This window comes from Medicago truncatula, chromosome 2 (assembly GCF_003473485.1).
Source record: "Medicago truncatula cultivar Jemalong A17 chromosome 2, MtrunA17r5.0-ANR, whole genome shotgun sequence".
Lineage (NCBI taxonomy): Eukaryota > Viridiplantae > Streptophyta > Magnoliopsida > Fabales > Fabaceae > Medicago > Medicago truncatula.
Genome location: NC_053043.1, coordinates 51,676,456 through 51,692,550, shown reverse-complemented (window position 1 = coordinate 51,692,550; position 16,095 = coordinate 51,676,456). Strand labels below are relative to the sequence as shown.

The window sequence follows — 16,095 nt, the reverse complement described above, 5'->3', positions numbered from 1 at the left end:
CAATAACATTTGCAAGAATATGTTTTTTAACCATTTTGTGAAAGTCATTGTGGTCGCTTGTAGCAAGTAGCAACCATATCACCATACATTTATCAGAAGTAAGAATCGTCAGTTCAGTTGATCTCTAGTGCAAATGTTAAAATATACTGAACATTTGGGTTTAAGTATATCAGTTTTCCCCTTGTCAAAAAGAAAAAGGATCGGATTTTATTCCAACTTCCGAAGTACTTAAACCTCTAATTAAAAAACAAACCACAAAAGAGCTCTACCCTACCATGATCAAGAACGTATATTACATCAAAATCTCTGCATACATAGCCAAGAATTCAAAAACTACTACACATTATTTGAACCAAAGTCAAATTTCAACACATGCTGTATGCCTAAAGCATCTATTCATGATTTAAGGGTAATTGATTCACAATCACACACAAAGCAAAATCATTCATGTAGTACGAAATCATCAACAACAAACAAAGGGACTAAACTGTGTTGGTCATAAAAAATTGTCATTATGAAAAACAAGCAAGTTTACAATTATATCATCCATAAACATAATCCTTATAAACATCAAACTTAAAAATCCTCAAAAGGTTTATGACAAGACAAAAGGATGCCTAAAAACCTATAAATAATGTATTTGCCAAAAGAGAATAAAACTCCACGTTTACATAAAACCGGTAACCTGTTTTTGTTCTGATTCCATCAACAATGTAAAAAACCAAGGATCCTGAAAACAATTCATAACATAGTTAAACAACAACTCTCCACCGTAAAGAAACAAAATTAACAAAACCAAAACCGAACGTAAAATGTAAGTTACTAACTTGTAGTTTTATTTACATAACCGGCCAGGTGAATGTTGTTCAGAAAACTCCGCCTGCGATGGAAGGCAGGTCATCAAAGCTCCAAAGGTCCACTGTGTTTCCACAATCCTGAGTTGTATCTTCACTAAGCAAAGCTGCCAATGAAGCATCACTCCAGTTATCATCAAACGAGTTCTCAAAGAACTTCAGCTGGGATTCGATATCTGCAAGCTCCTCAGAGTGTGTCTTTGCTGAATCATTTTGCATAGGTAGCATATCCTGCGAGTTGTCAGACTGCAGATTCTTCTGAGATTCGCCTTCTATAGGAGCAGAAAACACAGATGAAATCTCAGGTGTTTTCGGGCCTTGTTCACCCCAACATAGATCAGGATAATCAAATGAATTGCTCGAATACTCCGAACTGAAATATGCAGTAACATCAGAAGATGCAAGCTGAACACCGTTTCCAGCAAAGGGTCCGACATTAGCACATTGGGCGTTAACCAATGGTCTCTGTTCCACCTGATTCACTGGGGAATAGTAGTTCTCTATATTTTCACACTTGAAAGAGTTCAGATTTTTGTCCAACAGCTGTGTCTCAGAATTTGTCTTGAGACGTTTTGAGGAAGCATTTGGAGCCTCTTCAGGGAAATTCACCTTGGCTTTCTTGCCACGGATTCTCCTAGCTTCAGCATCGTAGGCTCTTGCAGCTTCTTCAGCAGTGTTGAAAGTTCCGAGCCAAACACGAACTCCTTTTCTCGGGTCACGGATCTCAGCTGCCCATTTTCCCCATGGACGTTGGCGGATACCCCTATACTGATTCTTCCTCTTTCTCTTCAATTCCTTTTCACCTTGCTCGTTTGATTTCGATGCAACAACTTTTGCAGCACTTGATCCTACACCACAGTTCGAAATTAATTTAAATAATAACAATATAACATGATAAAATTAGATCAATCATTTAAATTTTATATAAATTTAATGAACAATCTAAAGCATCAACAACAACAGCAACCATGCCTTCCCACTGAGTGAGGTTGGCTACATAGATCAAATTACACCGTAATGTTCTATCAAATACCATATTTGGATCCAATGCATTAATCTCTAAATCTTTCCTGCTAGATTCTCTTATAATTTTTATAGGTCTTCCTCTGCCTCTAGTGATCTGATTATCCTCAAACTGATCTACTCTCCTTAATACAAAATCTACATGTCTTCTCTCATCTCACATTTTTTATCTCATTGCAAAATCTAAAGCATGCAACATTATTTATCTCATTAAACATTGGATTAATACCAAAACAGAAGCAAAAGAGCTAGCAAAATCTAATGATAAGCTAACCTTATGGCAATTAACAAAACAGATGATAAAGTTCAATTATGGTCCTCAAATTTTACAATTTCAGATCAATTAAACAAAGACTAGCTCCATTAGATCATGTCTATCACTTTGAAAAAGTTCAACTTGACTGAACAAAAAAACAAAACCAACACCAAGAACCCTAGAAAAATTGAAGGCAGCTTGGATGTATAAAAATCATTCCAAGTTGTGTGATTTCCTGCAGTCAGAAAAGCTCATTCAAAGCTCATAAACATTAACTTAAAAAAATTACATTAAAGCTCATAAACATTAATTTAAAAAACATTACATTAAAAAACAAATACAAAGGATTAATCCCTTATTTTCAATCCACCCGAAAAATAAATCACACAGCAAGAAAAAATCAAATAATCCTCAAGTGATTGCCAAGATCTAAAATACCAGAATTAAAATTTCATGGACATTACAAACCCCATAAAATTAAATCACATAAATAAAAATGTGGGCATCATAGTAAAAAATTATGCATCAATTCATACTAAAAAATTTCACACAAAAAAAACAGAACTTTTTGTTTAAATTTTATAAATAAAAAAAAATAAAAAAAATGAACCAAATAAAATGTGGGACATGATAGTATTTAACAAATGCATACGAAAATTTAAAAATAAAAATAAAAATAAAAAATGAGATTAATAACAGCAACAGTTACCACGAACAAAGGAGTTGGAAGATTTGTTGTTAGTTGAACCAAAGGTAAAACATTTGGCACCGACCAACAACCCTTCATCATCATCATCCAAATCAGAATCATCCTTAAACTCTCTGAACTCAGCTTCGAAGTCATTGTCAAGGAAAAACGGTTTTCTGGAACTGGATTTCCTCAAATTGGGCCACAACATGTCGGCGGTGACACGGCGGGAACCACCCACCACCGCCGCAGTTGAGATGAAGTCGGAGATAATTGCACCACCACACATCTTTCTCTACACTGTCTGTGTTTTGTGTTGAAATGATTTTTGTGCTTGGTGTCACGTGAGACTTCTTTATATATATGGATAACGCGTTGTTACGATTTTGCCCTTGGTGATGATGAAGAAAAGTAGTGGTCAATTTGTATTTTGACTTGAAAAAAATAAAGCATTACCTTATTATTATTGCTTTGGTCAGCATGGAGTACACGTGTCAAACAATTTATCTATTTACTACTATGTCCCAAATATAAACAAAAATTGATTAAATAAAATAATGTATTTGATATAAAATTCGTATCAAATGCATCAATTTATGCTGACCAATTTTTGTATATATTTTGAGATAAATGAAGTTTTTTTTTTTAACATTAAACATGTACTCCGGCCGTTTCAAAATAAATGTTGTTTAAGATTATTTTATATACAAAATTAACGAATACAATAAAGTTGTCAAAAAATATATACTTTTACTTAATTAGCCCTATCAACTTGCGGTGTGTTTCAAAATATAACAAATGTGAAGTAGATGATAATATTGTGGGAGTAGTGTATTAGTAATAATTAGAAAACGTAATTGATTCTGAGAATTGATTCTGAGGAAAACCTCGGTAGTTAACTGCCGATGAAAATGTTATAAGAACAGAACTGCATAGGAGTTTCCAAAACTCCATTGTTGCGTTTTTAATTATCCAAGGTGCGATTTTGAGTCATTTGAAGCTAGGGTTGGGAATAGGCCAGGCCACACTACAGGGGCCTACGGCCTGGCCTGGACTGGACTGTTTAGTAGATAGGCCTAGGCTTAGGCTTTTTAGAAAGCCTGTTTAGTTAAATAGGCCAAGCTTAGGCTTCAAAAAAAGACTGTTAAGCCTAATAGGCCGGCCTATTAATACTTATTTATTAAAAAATATTTTGTTTTATATTAAAATAATTGCATATATTAAAAATATAAACATATTTTTCTCTATCTATTAGTCCCTTAATAGGCTTTGTTGTTATAGGCTTTTATGTAGGCTTTAATCTAGTTGAAATTTACTTGTAGTGAAATAGGCTTTTAAGTAGGCTTTAAGACATGTTTAACCTATTTAGTAGGCCAAATGAACTATTTGATGGCCTTAATGTGAAGTAGGCCTGTAAGTAGGCTTTCAGGCCAGCCCAGGCTTTTAAATAGGCCAGGCCAGGCCTAGAAAAACGGCCTATGATAGGTCATAGGCCAGGCTCAGGCTTGTGATTTATTTCGTAGGCCAGGCTCAGGCCTATCAAAGCCTGGCCTATTCCCACCCCTATTTGAAGCCATTACAAGCCAATTTTAATCACAAAAACAAGTAAGTTTTTTGAATCCTATTGCATTGTTGCTTTGTGGTCGAATTGTATGTTATTTTTTGTTAAATTTCGATTATATAGGCTCGATTATATTGATTTGTTGATTTTATGATATGTTAGGATAGTTTAGGTTAGAATGGTTAGAATTGTTAGGATAGTTTAGGTTAGTATAGGTTGAATTGATCGCCATTTTATTTTTAATGTAGATATGTCTCAGAATCAGAATCAGGGTAACGTTCAGGGTGATGAGAAGAAAAAAGAAAAATCACCTATGACGTGGCATGGAATTGTTTGCGATGGTTCCGAAAAAAAGAAGGGTTCGAAGGTGCCAGTGTACAATCACTCGAGGTTGAGGAGGAGCGGGAGGACATGCTATTTCGGTCCTCAACCAAAACAAGGTACCGCGGGGACTGTAGCGGACAAGCCGATTGATTTGTGTGACGAGGAAGAATGAATGTAATGGCTTTTAATGCCTAATTGTTTTGGATTTTTTTATGTTTTATTTTTCTATCGCACACATTTTGTTTGACATTATGGTATTTAGAATAAAATTGCATTTAGAATAAATAAATTTGAAAACAAAATAAGATAATTATTGTTCCATTCAATACAAAATATATGTTATCACATTACATTGCATTACACATTAGATTCCGAAATTTACCTTCCAGCTGCAACAATCATCTTACCACTGAATGGGGCAAATTCAAACTTGCTAAGCAGCAGGACTCCAGTATTCGATCAGCATCTTGAACGCTGGTATTCAAGTGTCAAAAGAATGAGGTGCATTCCTTGACACTTGAATACCATTGTTCAAGATGCTCATCGAATACTGGAGTCCTGCCGATTAACAAGTTTGAATTGCCCCATCCAGGGTAAGACAATTTTTGCAGTTGGAATGTGCATTCCAACCACAACAATTGTGTTACCTTTGAATGGGATAAATTCAAACCTGCAAAACAACAGGACTCAAGCATTTTGCCGAGCACTTCATATTTTCCCTTTGAAAAGAATAAATTTTTGTGAGGCTTACTTTAGATGATGGTATTCAAGTGCCACAAAATTGAGGTTCAATCGTTGACACTTAATACCTTCATCTAAACCAGCATAACAAGAATTTAATATTTTCAAAGGAGAAACATGAGGTGCTCGCGAAATGCTCGAGTCCTGTTGTTTGACAGGTTTGAATTACTCCATTCAAAGGAAGACAATTGTTGTAATTGGAATGCACCTTACCCTAACTAATGTCAATCTTCTGGCGGAATCAAACTTTTGATGATATCTTCAGTTGATCTAAGCAACTTCACCCGCATATCGATCCACTGGAACATGTTGTGCTCCCAAAACATGGTCGTCACGTTTTCGTCGTTCGTTAATTCCACCCAAGTGAATGATACTCTCCCCTCGTCGAGCGTTAGACGTTTATACCAAACGTGTTCCACCATCCTTGTGTCTCTGGGGTTGACTCCTTGGTTGAATTCAGTCAGTTTATCCTTTAGACCTCTTAACGTTACACCAAGGCACCGAACCTTCAACCTCTGAGGTTCTCCGCCGTTGAATTACGCATGAACGTCGATCCATCCGGCCATTGTTTTAAATCTACACAATAAGAAACTAAAAATAATCAATGAAAAACTCATTCAAACATTTCATCGAACACTTGATGTGCACATTATTCATAGAGTCTAAAATTCATAAAAATAACCCTAAAATTTTAAATCATATACTCTTACTAAAATAAAAAATTAATCATATAACATAAACATCATGCAAATAATTTAACAATATTAATCAACTAACATATACCCTAAAAATTAATTATAACATGTAAATCTACTAAAAAATAATAAATGTACTCAAAAACTAAAAAATAATAACATTTATAACAACTAAAATGTAAGTTAATAGCATTATAATTACCTACTTGTGATTTTGTTGAATAAAGTTGGTTGGATTTGGTTGTGTTTTTTAGAGAGATTTTGAGAGAAATTTGAAGAAATTATTTGGAAGATAAGATCAATAATAGATGAGAGGAGATTCTGCCAGATTTTGTAGCGCATAAGATCCTCGACAGTTAACTACCGAGGTTTTCCTCGGCAATTAACTGCAGCCGAATTTTCAAAATTTCGGCAGTTAACTGCCGAAGAAAACCTAGGTAGTTAACTGCCGAGGAAAACTGAACATAACCAGAACGCAGAACAGACTTCCCCATTTTCCAAAACTTCACAAAATTCTCAATTTCTCTCCAATCTTCACCAAATCTTCTTTCACGAATTGCAAGCAAATCAACGGCACACTTATATTATATAGTAGTGTTCAGGTTTGACTAGACAACTAAAACTTTGTCATTAGTAATAAAATACTACTACTACACTCTAGAAAAAAAGAACAGACTTCCCCATTTTCCAAAACTTCACAAAATTCTCAATTTCTCTCCAATCTTCACCAAATCTTCTTTCACGAATTGCAAGCAAATCAACGGCACACTTATATTATATAGTAGTGTTCAGGTTTGACTAGACAACTAAAACTTTGTCATTAGTAATAAAATACTACTACTACACTCTAGAAAAAAAGTAACGATCACGTCTCATTGAAAATTGCTTATTATCAATATATGAAGTTACAAGAACAAACTTTAATTTTCATGCCGAGGAAATCTTCATCATTCTAAAAAACATTTCAATATCATTCTAAATTATTTTGAAAGCCTGAGTTTTACACAAACGTTTAAAATTCATCATAACGGTTCAAATAACAAAAAAATATTGGTGCAAATGCACAACTTAATTAAACCAACATTTTTGTACATTAAAAAAAGTAAAAAAAGCCCATGAAATTAAAAATAATGTCATCAAAGTAGAAATATACAAATATACAAATCAATGTCATCAAAAGACGAAAACTAAAAAACAAGTCCTAAAAATGAAAATACTACTACTGGTCCTGATCCTGCCGATGGTGCCTCCTCCTCGGCCTCTGGGCTCGCCTCCTGGTCAAAATCGGCGCGATCTGCTCCCTCATATGGGTCATGGCCTCAAACCACTGCTGAGGGGTCATGCTCATGACCTCCTCCTGGCCTAACTGCGCATCAGCGTAGGCAACAACGCCACTAACCATGTCATAGGTGTCAGGCGAGCTTCTCGCCTCATACCGCTCCCACTGATCTGCAATGATCTGCTCTTCATTTGCAGGCCTCGGAAGATCTCCTAGAATAGGTGGCAAGATCTGAGGGTGAGACACCCTAGTGTACCATATGACATAGCCATCCGCCACCCGCCATGTATCCTTTCCTGCCTGCTCACCCCGATCGTCCGCCTTAATCGTGTGAGTGCGGAAGTTGACGAACACCTGCACAATGGAAGGCGGTGGGAGGTCCCTAACATCAGTAGGATGTCTGGGGATGGTCTGCACGTATCCATACTGCCTCAAAACCCTCTCGGGCAAGTGACGGTACACCCTACGGACACCTCACATAATCCAGCCAGAATACCAGAAAACCTCCTCGAAGTCCTGGATCTCTCTGTGCTCCTCGTACAACCTCCAGCATACATCATCTAACTGTATACGGTCAAGCAGTGACCGATACGTGATCCCCTCCCCATGACCCTTCTGGAGCTTCCACCTCGCTGCAATTGGATAGTTTTCCACATAGTCAGTGTTGAGATCAACACTGTAAAACCCTGGAAAATGCGCCAAAAACCATGCCGCACAAACCAAACAAATAACATTTATAAATTATTACGCACGGAAAAATATAACAAAAAAATAAAAGTTAACATAAATATAAAATTTAAGTTTTCTTACAGTGAGCAGTGTCACGCTCCCCCCAAGAGCTCTGTCTCCACGCCTAGATGCATCAGCCAACTCGCCGTATAGGTAGGCGAGGGTCATACCTCCCCAGGAATAATTACGCATCCCTGCGTAGCCGTCCTCCATGGTCGTCAAATATATCAGCTCGATGCGCTTGTTGCTTCTATCGCCAAACAACAAGCAGTGCCGCTCCCTCATGCTTGGGCATCTTCTTCCCATGATCCAACATCCGCCCCTCAATAGGAAGATGCGTGAGACATGCGACATCATCCAATGTCACAGTCATCTCCCCCATGGGCATGTGAAAGGTGCTGGTCTCCGGATGCCACCTCTCGCATAAAGTCATCAACAGGGCATGAGGCACGGTGGAGTACCCCAAGTAAACCAAATCATGTAGCCCGCTCTGCTTAAGCGGATCCCAAAACCAATTCTCATTCCCGTTAGGGCGTCCGAGAGTGAGAATCTTGGCCCCATGATTAATCGGTTTAAACACGCGGAGCTTACGAACCTGAAATAATAGAAAAATAAATATGGTTAAAACAAAAACACATATAAAGAAAACAATTAAACATAAAAAATAGAATTAAAAAAAAAACATATAAAAGTGTATATAATAATTAAAACAAACACACATTTAAAGAAAATAATTAAACATAAAGAAAAAGAATTAAAAAAATACATATAAAAGTGTATATAATAATTAAAACAAACACACATTTAAAGAAAATAATTAAACATAAAGAAAAAGAATTAAAAAAACACATATAAAAGTGTATATAATAATTAAAACAAACACACATTTAAAGAAAATAATTAAACATAAAGAAAAAGAATTAAAAAAAACACATATAAAAGTGTATATAATAATTAAAACAAACACACATTTAAAGAAAATAATTAAACATAAAGAAAAAGAATTAAAAAAACACATATAAAAGTGTATATAATAATTAAAACAAACACACATTTAAAGAAAATAATTAAACATAAAGAAAAATAATAAAAAAAAACACATATAAAAGTAGATATAATAATTAAACAAACACACATTTAAATTAAAGAAAATATTTTAACATAAAGAAAAAACAATTAAAAAAAATACACTTACATTATTTGAATTATACCAGAGTGACAACGCCACATGACCGGCATAAGAGTGGAGCAAGGACAAGTCAGCCGGTCCACCAGGAAAGGGAGGGTCCGTAGGTAACACCTCCGGTGCAGCAGCTGCTGCAATGTCATCCTCGTCTCCTGCATCCTGCTGCTGTGGTATATGATCCTGGTCATATCCACCATCCGTCACATCATGTTGTACCTGATCCTGATAGTTCAGGTACTCAACCCCAGTCTGGTCAACAACCTGTGACTCCTCAGGCTGTGTAGCCTGAGAGCTTCCTGAGCCATCTGCCCTCCGACCTCTACCCCTCTTTGGGATGTGGCCGCTCTGCCTCTCCTTACGGTGGCTCTGAGTCATCGCACGCCTACCACCAATCATCTTAGATGGATCAATGGGCTCCTGATCGGCCATATCTACAAAAAAAAAAAAAAAATTAACATCATTTCAATAACCTAATCAAACACATTAAACCTAAACTAAACATAAACATAAACCTAATTAAACCTAAACTAAACTAAACATAATTAAACCTAATTAAACATAAACATAAACACATTAAACCTAAACTAAACATAAACAAAATTAAACTCATTAAAAGTACAACAATGAACATAATTCTCGTGTAACCTAAACTAACTAAAAAATCAAAATAAACTTAACCAAACTATAATCAACATCATTTCTATCATTTCCATAACTAAACTAACTAAATAATCAATAAAATTGTCATTGAGACATTTTATCAAACACTTTGTGTGCAAAGTATAAAACATATTCAAATTGTGTTCATTTGCCACCATTCAAAGCCACATTATGATTTAAACTACGTAGGCAACAACTACATTCAATTATCAATTTCTAAACTACACATGCAATCATCAAATTGTCATTTTTTAAATCAACCCTAACCACATACAAACTACTCTAATTTTTTTTTTAAAAATCAACCTAAACAAATTAACATTAACATTAAAATGATTGACACAACTTACTTGTGATAATGTGCACTTGATTTGCTTGCAATTCGTGAAAATGGATTTGGAGAAGATTTGAGAGAAATTGTTAAATTTGAAAAGGTTTTGGAAATGAGAAGTTCTGGTTCTGCGTTCTGGTTATGTCCAGTTTTCTTCGGCAGTTAACTGCCGCCGGTTTCCTAAAAACTTCAGCAGTTTACTACCGAAGGGTATTTCCGTATTTTACTCGTGTGACACAGCCATATTATATGTGGGAACAACAATTCTCATTGATTCTAATTAGAAAAGGTAATTGATTCTTCTTTGAAAAGCCAAAAATAACATTCTTTTTAAAACAAATTTTTTTTTTCTTCTAAAAACACACACATAGTGAAACGAAGGGAGTAGTGCAAATGAGTGTCTAGATTAATTGCTCAAGATCCAAGAACACTTGGATGTCATTTTTGTATGTGTCTCTTCCGGCTTGTTCAGATGTTTATGATTATAATCAATATTCAGAATGTAGAAGTGTTAAATATTTTGAAGTAAAGTTTTACCGTTTATTGTGGCCTTCTCCGGCTCGAAGAATTCATTTCTATAATTGGACATAGATAATAGATAATATATGGTTCTCACAAAATAGAAAATTAACCTCTCCAAGTATTGAAATAAGAATATTTCAGAAGACCTAGTTGTTAAGATGAAGGGGTGTTTTATTATGTGGTCTATGATGAAATTATGCCTAAATGTGTGTTTGGATTGTTAAGATGAAGGGAAAAAGAGAGGAATGGAAAATGAACATAAGTTGAAAATCATTTTTTTTAAAAGGATAAGTTGAAAATCATTGTTTCAACTCTCAATCAATGGAACAAGTAATAGTATGAACTTCTAGAAGGAAAGGAAGTAAATCTTAAGAATAGGCACTGGGGTATGATTTATGAATCTCCACTGCAATGGAGTTGATTTTAAGCTTTATTCTCAATTTTCTCATTTCCATTTAAAAATGTAGCATTGACGGTTTCATTTTTGAAATTGTAAAATACTATTAATGGTGATTTAATGGTTTAATGGTTGAAAGTAATGCTTTGCATAAAATGAGTGTAAAAAAAAATCATACTTATTCGAAAGTATTTTGGCTGTGACTGCAATCAACAAGGTGGATATGTTGCCATCCGTTAACCAACTCCAGGTTATGATAAGAAGCAATTTTCTGATTTTCCATGCATGATTGAAAAACTACAGACAATACAAGAAACTTAATAAAATTATACCAAACTTTATTTTTCAAAGTTGCTTATGTCTTAGATTTGATATAATATAAGGTGCACTTAGTAAATATGTAGCAATGCCACAACCACTAAATTCACCAGCTAAGTTACCACTAATACTCTACTCAACATGGTTTCTTGGCTTGAGTTTTACAAGCAGGGGATGAAGCCTGTGGGTGGTAAGGCCCATAGTATCCACATTCTCTTCCTCCCCTTGTCCCAGCTCCCACTCAAATTCCTGTACGAATCTGCCAATAGCCGTGCAAGCTATCAGCATTGCCTGAAGAGAGCCTGCACATATCCTCTTCCCTCCTCCAAAGGCCATAGTCTTGTACAAATCTGAGGAGTCATATTTCTCATCAAGAAATCTCTCTGGAATCCATTCTTGAGGATTTTCCCACTTGTCGCTATCCATGTTACATCCGTATATATTTATTGCAATCTGTAAAACATGAAATGGAAATCAATCAATGAATCATATAGACAATAAGATAGTAGATTTTATCCAAGGATAAATAGAGTGACCTCGCTTCCGGCAGGAATATGATATCCTCCCAATTCGGTATCCTCATGAACATATCTTAATGGGACAATCGGAACTGGACTATGCTTCCTCAATGTTTCATGGAATACAGCCCCCAAGTAAGGTAGCTTAGATAATTGGTCGTCTGTAACCTTTTCATGTCCACATACATTTAGGATCTCCTCATACAGACGGTCCTGCAATATAAAGATGTAACGAGTGACAAAGTGTCAACAATGGGACGAAAGAAGAAACCACCAAATGAACCAATTGGTAGATGGTTGCTTAGTGTTGTTAGTCTCACATTAAATAATGATATAGCATGAACAATAGGTATAAGTTAGGGGAAAACCATCAGCACAAAAACTAATTTTTAGGGTTGAGATTGACCCGAGCTAAGTTCTAAGAGTTGGCCAAAGGCAAAGTAAAACTATCAACCTGACGATTTTTGTCTTTGGCAAGTTCATACATAGCCCATTCTGTTGTAACTAAGGTAGTATCAGATGTCTCAATAATTGGCTCCCAGAGCAGCATGGTCATTTGTTCTTCAGACACTTCTTTAGCTTCTGATATCAGGTAGTCGTAAAAACAGTTTACTTCCTGTTACATCCCAAACAGCCAAGTTAGGGTAACTCTACCATGGTTTCTGCATAGACTTGAAGCTGTAAACAAGAAAAAACCTACCTTCCCTGAAGCTAACCGCTTCTTCTGCTCATTAATCAATGCCTTCATGATATATTTTCTTCCGAGATCCACTTTCTGAATTTTCATTTCCAAACTCTTATTTGGAATCCATTTCAGGTATGGAAAGAAATCTCGCCAATCCACCTCAATTGCACCCTCCATAAATTCAACCACTAGAATGTTATATAAGTCTTCTCTTGATAATGTACTCGCCAACTCCTCCACGTAAATGGATTCAACATCACTTCCCAGAGCCTGCAAATAATCCGCGAGGTTGAAGTTTTGTATATTATGTTGTGTTATTCTATTCTCAGCAAATTCTTTTTAATTTTATTTCAGAAGGGGAATACTCACTTGCTTTAGTGCTAGTGCAAATAGTTCAGACACAAATATTTTCCTAAAATCAACAGCTGAATCAGGGCGGGACTTGGCATGTTCACTAAACTGCCTGAACATGTTTTCCATCATGACTTCTCTGTGGAAACGGTGTCGCTTCTGAAAAATGAAAAATACACTTCAGAGACACTTTTCATCCAAACCATAAAAGAGAGACAAATTGTGTGTGTTCTAATATATTTACTCAAATACTTGTGAGATAAGCATGAAGTTATTGTAACCAACCTGTGCATTGGCTCCAAGAACATTTGCAAGAATATGTTTTTTGACCATTTTGTGAAAATCATTGTAGTCGCTTGTAGCAACCATACATTTATTAGAAGTCAGAATCGTGAGTGCAGTTGATAGCTTTCTTGTTGAAATTGATGGAAATCTTGTCACCATTGCCTGAAATAATTGCAAAATATTAGAATCCAATTAACTAGAAATAAATATAATTTCATGGATAACAGTGATGAACACTCAATGTCATTTCCCCTGCTGCCTCGTACTAATTAGTCTAAAAACAGAGAAACAAATGATCAATATAATGTAACATGTCAATTTTCTCCACTAACATCCAACATAGGATTCTAATGGTATCCTATTGAAAATGACTTAAGGTCTGTTTGGGTTGAGTTATTTGAGCTTATTTACTGGGATAAACACTTATGAAACTGTTTGAGAGAGTTTATGCTTTTAAGAGTCCCACATGTGAGACTCTTAACATATGCAAATAACATATAACATGTCCATAAGTTAAGTTGTTTTCAACTTATTAGAAGCTATGATTTATCTAAAAAGAGCATTAGAAGCTATGATTTACCTCAACCAATTACCGGTGCAAACAAAAGAACAAGGGAATTAGACCATTTCATAAGATAACATATACAGTATAATTTATATATGCACATTTCTACAGTTCTCAACAAGCAGTAGTAGAGTAATTCTTATGGTTAATTAAAACAATTAACGTAATTGATTGCTGGATAATAAATGAAGGCATCAGAAATGAATGAATTAGAATGTAAAGAACCTGTTTGGCAAGTTGAGCAGTGTTGAGAACAATGATGGTAGAAGCACCAGCTTTGATGGAAAAAATAGGTCCATATTTGTGAGCCATCTTTGTGAATGTTTTGTGAGGTTTCTTCTCTTTAAGTTGAAGAAGATTTCCAATCAATGGTAAACCTGGAACCGCTGCACAAAACCAGTTTCATTAAACAATTTATTATACAAAGAAATGAACATGAATATATATATATATATATATATATATATGTACAATATGAGGATGATACCTGGTACATGAGGAAGTTTGTGAGTAATTCTTGTACGAAAACGGAATAGGAAGAGGAAGAGGAAGAAAAAGAGAGAGAAAGCACCAAAAGAAAGTGTCTGGAGAGTGTCCATGGCTGGTTGTTGTTGAATAATCACCACCACCGCTCAATCTTTATGTATATTGTAAGGGAAAGAGAATATTTGTCTGAAATAGGTTGTTTGTTTGTATTGTATATATTCTTTTTTGGATAGCTAAACAGATTCCATATATGATTATCAAAAGACAATCCATCCACATTCAAAGAATTAAATATTTGATTACATAAAGATAGATAGATAATAGTACAGTACTGATCAGATGATGTATATTATAGAGTTTTGGAGGCACTGATTACAGCATCTCTCTCATCAGATTCTCTGTCTCACCAATTATTTTGCAAGCAGGCGTGCCCCACCAACTATCCAACACTATTTTTTTTTTTACAAAATCTATCCAACTACTTTCAAACATAATTTTTTCGACATAAGGAGTTCATTTCGTACGAGTGTCTATGTGAATGTGAAATTAATTTCCGTTGTCGATATAAAAGTGACAAACTATTTTAGTTGATAATTTTTTGGATGAGTCCTTTAATTAAATCCAATTAATTTTTTTTTTAATAAATTAAAGATTATTTTTTAATTTCTTTATTAGAAAATTAATCTTTAGTTTATTACCAAAAAAAAATTAGGTGGAAATTTATTAATATTCAAAACTTTGACTTTTAAAAAAAAATTGAAAAAAAAGGAAAAATTTATTAATTAAGGTAAAACTTTCAATTTCAATTGTAATTAAGAAAATTTGAACCGTTTCATTTGAAATTACTCCCTCCATTTTAAAATGAATGTCGTTTAAAATTTTTACACACATATTAAGAAATGAAATGATTAAAATAAATAGAATTATTATTTTACCAAATTATCCTTATTAATTATTGGTTAGTTTTAAAACTAATACTTTGGAAGTAGTGTGCATAGTATTAATTCGAGGGAATATTTGAAAAGAAAAAGTTATTATTGCATTGGAAACTGAAAATAACAATCATTTTAAAACTTTCTTTTTTTTGCTAAAGTCACACTGGTTTTAAAACAGAGGGAGTATAAATTAAGCTCGTACCACTAAATTTTACATCATGGACATGATTACGGTAACTCTTACTCTAAAATACCCTCTCTGTCCTATATTATATGACGTATTAAGCATTTCATATGTATTAAGAAACATAATTGATAAATATTATAAGTTGTTTTATAAAATTGTTTTTAATAAATGATATGAGAAAGATAAATGAAAGAATTGAAAGAAAAAAGATTAATAAATAATTGAGGAGATAACAAGAAAAGTAACATTAATGTTTTATTGGTATTGTAAAGAGACATATAATTTGAGACAATTTTTTTTCAAAATGACGTATAAACAAAAATCCAAATATATTTCATAAAAGATTTGAACCAATTAGATTTGTCTTTTAATTCTTTTAAATATATTTTTGTTTATTTTTTATTTTAAAGGGTGTAAGTTGTTATTTGGTTTTTGTGTATTTTTTAAAATGTTGTAAATTGTGAAAGATAAAAAAATAATTAGAGACAAAAAGTTATGTATGATTAAAATAATAAGTGT

General features: G+C 34.2%; 2 protein-coding genes across 2 annotated transcripts; both read right to left on the bottom strand.

Moving 5' to 3' along the window:
* Nucleotides 1-480: 480 nt before the first annotated feature.
* Nucleotides 481-3,153, bottom strand: LOC25488000 (ethylene-responsive transcription factor RAP2-2). The gene is made up of 3 exons (XM_013610175.3): nucleotides 2,843-3,153; nucleotides 828-1,702; nucleotides 481-730 (listed from the first exon to the last, which is right to left on the bottom strand). The coding sequence occupies exons 1-2, from the start codon at nucleotides 3,108-3,110 to the stop codon at nucleotides 867-869; spliced, it is 1,104 nt and encodes a 367-aa protein (XP_013465629.1). The 5' UTR covers nucleotides 3,111-3,153; the 3' UTR covers nucleotides 481-730; nucleotides 828-866.
* Nucleotides 3,154-11,563: 8,410 nt separating this feature from the next.
* Nucleotides 11,564-14,823, bottom strand: LOC25487999 (ent-kaurene oxidase). Its single transcript, XM_013610174.3, has 8 exons — nucleotides 14,456-14,823; nucleotides 14,194-14,354; nucleotides 13,404-13,565; nucleotides 13,137-13,277; nucleotides 12,783-13,037; nucleotides 12,537-12,698; nucleotides 12,101-12,295; nucleotides 11,564-12,017 (listed from the first exon to the last, which is right to left on the bottom strand). Exons 1-8 carry the CDS (start codon nucleotides 14,565-14,567, stop codon nucleotides 11,697-11,699), a joined length of 1,509 nt encoding a protein of 502 aa, XP_013465628.1. The 5' UTR covers nucleotides 14,568-14,823; the 3' UTR covers nucleotides 11,564-11,696.
* Between the last annotated feature and the right edge of the window lie 1,272 nt (nucleotides 14,824-16,095).